The sequence below is a fragment of the Streptopelia decaocto genome, assembly GCF_964273445.1.
Source record: "Streptopelia decaocto genome assembly, chromosome: 6".
Taxonomy (NCBI): domain Eukaryota; kingdom Metazoa; phylum Chordata; class Aves; order Columbiformes; family Columbidae; genus Streptopelia; species Streptopelia decaocto.
Genome location: NC_138660.1, coordinates 27226736 through 27234223, shown reverse-complemented (window position 1 = coordinate 27234223; position 7488 = coordinate 27226736). Strand labels below are relative to the sequence as shown.

The 7488-nt window shown below is 60.9% G+C and overlaps 1 protein-coding gene across 1 annotated transcript; it reads left to right on the top strand.

Moving 5' to 3' along the window:
• Nucleotides 1–766: 766 nt before the first annotated feature.
• Nucleotides 767–5153, top strand: LOC309441300 (ubiquitin carboxyl-terminal hydrolase 36-like; the record flags this gene model as incomplete). The annotated part of the gene is made up of 11 exons (XM_082055934.1): nucleotides 767–1016; nucleotides 1088–1309; nucleotides 1593–1703; nucleotides 1996–2098; nucleotides 2317–2384; nucleotides 2752–2822; nucleotides 3004–3086; nucleotides 3410–3521; nucleotides 3806–3946; nucleotides 4249–4349; nucleotides 4652–5153. The coding sequence occupies 11 exons, from the start codon at nucleotides 767–769 to the stop codon at nucleotides 5151–5153; spliced, it is 1764 nt and encodes a 587-aa protein (XP_081912060.1).
• Between the last annotated feature and the right edge of the window lie 2335 nt (nucleotides 5154–7488).

The following is a 7488-nucleotide window of genomic DNA, read 5'->3' as shown; positions in this document are numbered from 1 at the left end:
AGTCGCTGCTTTTCCAGTGCCCTGTGCTCCCTTCAGCAGACTGAAGAGGCCCAATTGACTGAGCTGCTCCACAAAGCTCATGTGCCCCTGACCCACCATGACAGATGTTCCTCTGGACCTTCAACCGTGTCGTGGTTTAACCCGAGCTGGCAACACAACCACGGCAGCCGATCACTCACCCCCTGCCCCTTCCCCTCCCAATAGGGGAGAGAATCAAAAGTGAAGGGAGAGTTTAATAAAATAACAAAATACTAATATACTACTCGTAAATATACATATACCCACCATAACTCCCACGCCCTTCTCCTCAGGACTGTTCAGCCGGTCCCATCCCAGCCTGTCCCGGGACACCAGGTTTGCTCTGCCCCCAGCGCACACCTTGCGTCTTGGCCTTGTAAGACTTGCAGAGGCTTTTGTTGGCCAAATCCACCACTGTGTCCAGGTTCCCCTGCACTGAAACTACAGTGTGTGACCATTTAGGGATTCTGGGGCGTGCCCGGAGCGCGATGGCGTCACAACCAGCCCCGCCCCGCAGGCTCCACCGCTGGCATTGCCGGGACGCGCGGGCACAGCTCAGTCCTGTTCTGGACGCGGAGTGGAGCGGACGGCAAAGCCGAGGGGAGGAGTCAGTGGGCCGAGCCGAGCACGAGAACCGCAGCGAAGGGCGGGACTTGAGGAGGAGGCGCGGGAAGCGCATGTGGTGGTGGAGAGGGAGAGACGAGAGAGCGGCGCGACCTTGAGGCGGTGGCACGTGCGGTGACACGCCATGGCGGGCACGGCGAAGCCGAGGGAGCTGCTGAACGCGCGGCGGGACGCGGGCGAGGCCGGGGCACTGGGCCGGCTGCTGAGCACCTCAGCCAAGAAGGTGCTGCTGCACAAGATCGAGTTCAAGCCCGCCAGCCACGGCTTCTCCGGCCAGCCGGAGCTGCTGCGGGCCAAGTACCTGCTGCTCAGCCCCCGCACCGAGCCCGCCGAGCACCCCCGCGGCGCTGAGCAGGGACAGCCGGGCAAGCAGGGTGGGTGCAGAGGGCCGGGGGGCTCTTCCTGCACCGCGCAGCGGGCGGCTCACCCGCCTCTCTCCCCGCAGGCAGCGACCGGACCCCGGGGCGCCACGGGGACGGCGTCCCTGCACCCCAGAAGGGGCTGTTCCCTGCAGGGCACCTCGCCATGCAGTGGCAGTGTGTCCAGCGCATCGGCGCCGGGCTGCTCAACCTGCGAAACACCTGTTTCCTCAACGCCACCCTGCAGTGCCTCACGTACACGCCACCGCTCGCCAACTACCTGCTGTCCAAGGAGCACAGCCGCACCTGTGAGTGGGGAGGGGAGCGCCCGCCTGTCCCGGGGCTGCGCTCAGCACCCTGCGCACGGCTCTGCCGGGGCTGTGCGGCTGCCGGGATGTGCCTTCTCTGCTCCCTCCCGCCCGTTTCTGCGTGGAGAGGACATTCCTGCATACGGGAGCATCCATTTCTCCTGGCCGTAGCAGTGTTCCCGAGCTCTGCATCCTGCATCTGAGCGGCTCTGTCTGTGCTGCACGCAGCCAGGACTAAGATGGGTTTGTCCTCAACGTCCTGTCTTCTTCTCTCCCACTCCAGGTCACCAAAGCGGCTTCTGCATGATGTGCGTCATGCAGAGCCACGTCACGCAGGCGTTCGCGAACAGCGGCAGTGTGATAAAGCCAGTATCCTTTGTCCGAGACCTCAAGAGTAAGGATGGCTGCCCGCGCGTCCCCTCCAGTAGCCGTGCAGGAGGACAGAGACTATTGCAGGAGCAGAACCTTTGAGATCAGGGCAGGTCTTGGCAGAGGTTCTTCTGAGACGACCCACTGAGCCTGCCAGGGCCTTCATGGGCCTTGTGGGGCTTCCCCCACGGCCGACATGAGTCTGACGTCTGGTTTGGGCCGAGGGAGCTCACACCCTGCAATCCCTGCCGAGGGCGGGCGGGAGGACCTGCCCCTGTTGCAGCGCGTGCTGCGGCTGATCCCTCCCTCTCCTGCAGAGATCGCCCCGCACATCCGCTGGGGCAGGCAAGAGGACGCGCACGAGTTCCTCCGTTTCACTGTCGATGCCATGCAGAAGGCCTGCCTGCCCGACTGCACCGAGTACGTGGGGCCTCTGGTGGCCGTCACTGCCCTTGTCGGCTGGTCCCCTTGTCTGCTGGGCTGCTGTCTGCCTTCTCCTGACACCTCCACCCCAGCACAGCTGCGGTTCTGTCCCCACATCCTGTGACTGGGCTGGGTTTGGATCCTGAGCACACAGCGCTGGCCCGTGGGGGTGGCTCTTGGGGCGGGCACTGTGTGATCCGAGCTGCCGTCTCTAGGTGGGATCGCCAGACCCAAGCCACCACCCTGATCCACCAGATCTTTGGCGGTTCCCTGCGGTCCCATGGTGAGTGCTGGCTGCCAGGGCCTGGGCCTGTGACTCTCAGGGCTGCTGTTTCCCCGAGAGCCTTGCAGTGACTTGGGAAAGTCACTAACATGCGCAAATTATGCAGAGCTGCAGCTGGTCAGTCTTTTGGTATCTGTGGGCCACGAAGCTGCTGGCTGTGGGTCCCCAGCTCATTGCCACCAGCAAAGGAACCCACGTTGCCAGCTGTCCAGCAACACTTGTTGTCCCAGCACGTACAGGCTGCGAATGCTGGTGCTGCCATCCCAGAGTCCAAACGCGGAGAGGCGGAACACGGCAGCTGCCTGCGCTGTGCTGGGGCAGTGGTGCCGTGCTGTGCTGGGGGTGCTCACTGCTCTTTCTCTTGCAGTGAGGTGCTCGATGTGCAAAGCAGTCTCGGACACCTTTGACCCCTGTCTGGACCTGCCGGTGGAGATCACGGTACCGGGGCAGGGTCAGGTGGGGGGAGCTCTGCTCTGCAGGGATGTTCCTGCAGCTGCACCGCTACTGCTCGAGGCTGTTTAACCTGCCAGCGTCAGGCATGGTGCAGGCAAGAGGGGATCAGCTTCTGTTGTTGCGCTGCCTCCTGTGCCTGGCCCTGACCTCTCCTCTGTCCTGGCAGCAAGCCGCAAACGTAGAGCAGGCACTGGAGCTGTTTGTGAAGCCAGACCTGCTGGGCGGAGAGAACGCCTACCGGTGTGACAAGTGAGTGTGCGGGCTGGGGCGGGAAGGGCCGCGGGTGTGCTGGTGGGAAGCAGGAGGGCAGCTGCAGTACAGGAGGGCTTCTCCACCTGCTCCACCGCTAAACCGTGAGGCACGTGGCTGTGAAGCCTGCGATGAAGCCTGTCACTCCTCATTGCCCCCCTCTTGAGACGGGGACCTGAGCCAGCAGACCTGGCCGTGAGCAGGTGCCCTGGAGCGGTACCCGCTCTCAGCAGGGTCATTTCCGGGGGGTTTGCGGCTTGGCCAGGGCTGGCAAGCACCTGGGTGGCGGAATAGCGTGAACAGCTCAAGCTCTCCCTGTGCAGATGCAAGAGGAAAGTGTCGGCAACCAAACGCTTCACCATCCACCGAGCCCCAAGGGTTCTCACACTTGCTCTGAAGCGTTTTGCCGACTTCACTGGAGGCAAGATCACAAAGGTGAGTGCTCGGCCAACCAGAGCAGGACTGTGTCCTGTCCCGAGGCCCTGCTGCCCTGAGCAGGTGGGAGGTGGTTCTGTGCGTGGTGCGAGCTCTACCGCAGTCCTGCAGCCCTTCCCCAGCTGTGCGCTGCCGTGGGAATTTGGCTCATCCCAGCGTCTGCCTCACCGTGGGCTCTGCTGTGGAGAACGGGTTCCCCCTCCCTCGCGAGACGGGACTCGCAGGACAGCTGAGCTGCTCTTGCCATCTGCTGTGCGGGCTCCTGAGACACCCTCCTTCTGCAGGACGTGGGCTACCCTGAGCTCCTGAACATCCGCCCGTACATGTCCCAGACCAGCAGGGATCCGGTCATGTACGGGCTCTACGCGGTGCTGGTGCACTCGGGGTACAGCAGCCACGCAGGACACTACCACTGCTACGTGAGGGTGAGCCCAGGGCGCTCTCTTGGCACCTCTCTGTGCTGGGGGCCGGCGGGCGCTCGGGGGTCCGTGTAATGCGCAGACAGGAGGGTGCTCAGCAGACGTGCGTGGTGTGGAGCACTGGGGGGTACGGGCTGTGCTCCGTCACAGGAAGCGTGGAGTTCTGCTCTCACAGAGAACCCTCACCTGCCCGGGGTCACCTGGGGGTTTTGGGGAGCAGAGCTCTGCCGACGGGTGCTGTTCCTGCTGCTCCTCAGGCCAGGAGCGTCCCTGGACACAGCCCGACCCCGTTCTCTCTCCCTCCGCAGGCCAGCGATGGGCAGTGGTACCAAATGAATGACAGCGTGGTCCGCCCCAGTAACATCAAGGTGGTCCTTAACCAGCAGGCGTATGTGCTGTTCTACCTCAGGTGAGCGTGCCCTGTGTCCCCGGCCCCTCTGCCCCTGCTCAGCACGTGGGACGGGGCTGGGGGCACGTGCCTGGGTGTGGGAAGGAGCTTGGCCCAGGCAGCCCCAGTGCCCACGTGCGTGTACTGGCTCAGGGGAGGGTGGCAGGGAGAGCTCCAGCCCCTTGTTGTGGTTTTGCTGCAGCTCAAGAGCTCCTCACCTCCTCGGAGCTTCTGGCTCCTGGTTCTCGTGCGCAGCTGTGACGAGAGTGTTGCAGTCGCTCAGACACTGGCAGTTAACACGTGCCCTGCTCTGCCTTCCCCAGGATCCCCAGCCCCGGGAAGAGCTCAGAGGGTCCCGTTTCCAAAGCTGCCTCCAGCCTGCCTGGCCATGTCAAGCTGCCTTCTGGGTCACCGTTGCCCAAGCTGGCCCTGAAAGCCACATACGCGGCTGCAGCACTTCCCAGTGACGCAGCCCAGAGGCCCAAGAAGCCGCTCTCCTCGCAGCTGCCACCCGCGCCCAGAGCGGCTCCAGGACTTTGCGGCCCCAGTCACACCAGTGGGGCCAAAGCGCAGGTTCCCTGGAAGCGCTGCTGGGAGCCCGGGCCCCTGCCCGCCTCCCCCAGGCTGCCGGAGCCCATCCCCGGCCAGGAGCCGTGGGGCAGCGGGGAGAACACCGGGACACCGGGAAGGGACCCTCGCGGCAGGGCTTCTGCCAGCCTGGTGCTGGCAAAGCTGAAAGCCTTCTTGTCGGCCAGTGCTGCTCTGCAGCCCAGCAGCACCGTGTCACCACCACCAGCCAAGAAGCTGGTGCTTTCCAACACATAGGTGAGTCTGAGCTTCTGCCCAGAGACTTCAGCAGGTGCCTCGTGCCTCCGGCGCCGGGGCTTGTGTTGGGGAGTGCAGGAATGGTGCTGGTGCCTTGCTAAGCAGGAGGCGGGCGGGGAGAGCCCGTCAGCCCCAGGGCTCTGCCCTCCCTCTGGGTCGGGGTGCGGGGCCAGGCCCCCGCTCTTGTTCCCATCCCTGCAGAGGCTGGAGAACTGGCTGCTGCCTCCCTGCTCAGGACGGCGCGGTGGCTGCGCCAGTCCCTGGAGCGGGGCGGCCTCGCCAGCCTTGTCAGGGCAGCGTGTCCCCGGGGCGATGGGAGCTGGTGACACCACAGCTGGAGGCTGCAGAGTTGCCTCCTCCCCAGGCAGCGGCTGCACCGGCTCTCTGGGCGCTGCTGTGCAGCCAGGGCTGGGGACAGCACTGGGGGTTCTGTTCTTAATGTTTCCTTCCTTTTTTCCTTTCTGTATCTAAGGGAAAACACTTCTGATTGTTCTTCTACTCCCCCACTTCCCTCTCCCTGTCTGTGTCTTTTCCCCTCCTCTTTCTCTGCGCTCCCCTTTTTGTTTTCTCCTCTTGGCTCACAGCAACCTCTTTTATTTAGACCACCAAGTTGTTCTTTCTGTCAATAACTGCAGGGCAGCCCCCAGGGAAGGAGAGCAGAGGGGCCCACTATGCACGTCCTCACCTGCTGCTGCCGGTTCCTGTGCCCGCCCCAGCCTGCGCTGGGTCCCTGTGGGGCCGGGGCGCTGCACCGGGACACCGGGCAAGAAACTGGAGCGTTCCCTCGGGAACCGGCTGGGCTAGCAGGACAGCGGGAGCGGCCAGAGGAGCCACAGGGAGGATCGAGGCTGGAACAGCTCTGCTGGGAGGAACGGCTGAGAGAGAGTCCTCAGCACTCGCACAACTCCTGGGAGAGCTTTCCGTCAGATACTTCATGGTGAAGATTTCAAACATGATTTCATAAAAGAGGGGTTTTTCTTTCCAAGTTGTTTTCTATCATTTTTCAGTATATACAAGAAGTGATAGCAGCATTCTAAAAGGGATATTGATCCAGGGGGTCTCCTGGAGACATCTGGACAGGCAGGAGAACAGTCCTGTAAGGCTGGACCTTGTATGGATGACTTTGCCCCTCACCACTTCCCAATCCCACCTGTTCCCTCACCAGCCACCTGGGACTTGGCCTCACCAACTGGAGCATGAGTGTGATGGGAGCGGCTGAGGGACCTGGGGGTTCAGCTGGAGAACAGGAGCTGAGGGGAGACCTTCTGATCTCTGAACTGCCTGAAAGGAGCTTGGAGCCAGGGGGGGTCAGGCTCTGCTCCCCAGGAACAAGCGCCAGGAGCAGAGGAAAGGGCCTCAAGTTGTGCCAGGGGAGGTTGAGGTTGGATGTGGGGAACAATTTCTTGCCCAAAGGGCTGTGGGGCATTGGAACAGGCTGCCCAGGGCAGTGCTGGAGTCACCATCCCTGGAGGGTTGGACAGACCCGAGATGAGGTTCTCAGGACATGGGTCAGTGCCGGGGGTAGGGAACGGTTGGACTCCATGATCTTAGAGGTGTTTTTCAACCAAAATGATTCTATCGCACAGTCTATCTTTGCATTGTAATAGTGCCTAAAGGTCACAGCCAGGGTTTATATTGTCTTGTCCTGGTATTTTTGCAAATGGGTAGATGCTAGTTTGCGGCTGAGGAAAACATGCAGACCAACTCAATGTGAGTGATAAAGCATGATTCAACTTTATTGCCCGAGATAGCGCGTCTTTATACCAAATACCATAATTATGCATACTTGTCTCTATCTAATAGGCTAAGCACCAAAAGGTTACATTCACTTACTCCACCTACTTGCGGTTAGCTAACTATGCACATTCCGCACTCTTCTGACTCCTACTTTCTCAAGCTGCTTATCACCTCTTCAAAGGACATGCTGACCCTGCTTTAATCAGTACTTTTCCATTTCTCCTTTTCCCACGGCCTACTAGTAAAGCTAACTAAGGCCTACTTATGTCAACTAGAATGGGCTCTGCTCGTACAGTTGCTCGGTGGACTCATGTCCATGCTCCCTGAGCCAATCCCTGACAGGTAGAAGCCTGTCTCAAAGAATGTAATGAAAACAAAACAAAAGAGCATGGGTGGAGCAAACAACGGGAAGGAGGGAGGGCCAAGTATGAAGGTGAATCCCAGTGAGAGCAAGTATTTATAGATCACTAGTGATACGCATCACTTGCAGGCTGTAAATCATTGAAACTTCTTTTGTTAGTAATGGAAACGTTTCCTGTGTCCCACAGGATCCTTGTGTCACTGTTGCGAACTGCAGATGCATTTTTGGCATCAAAAC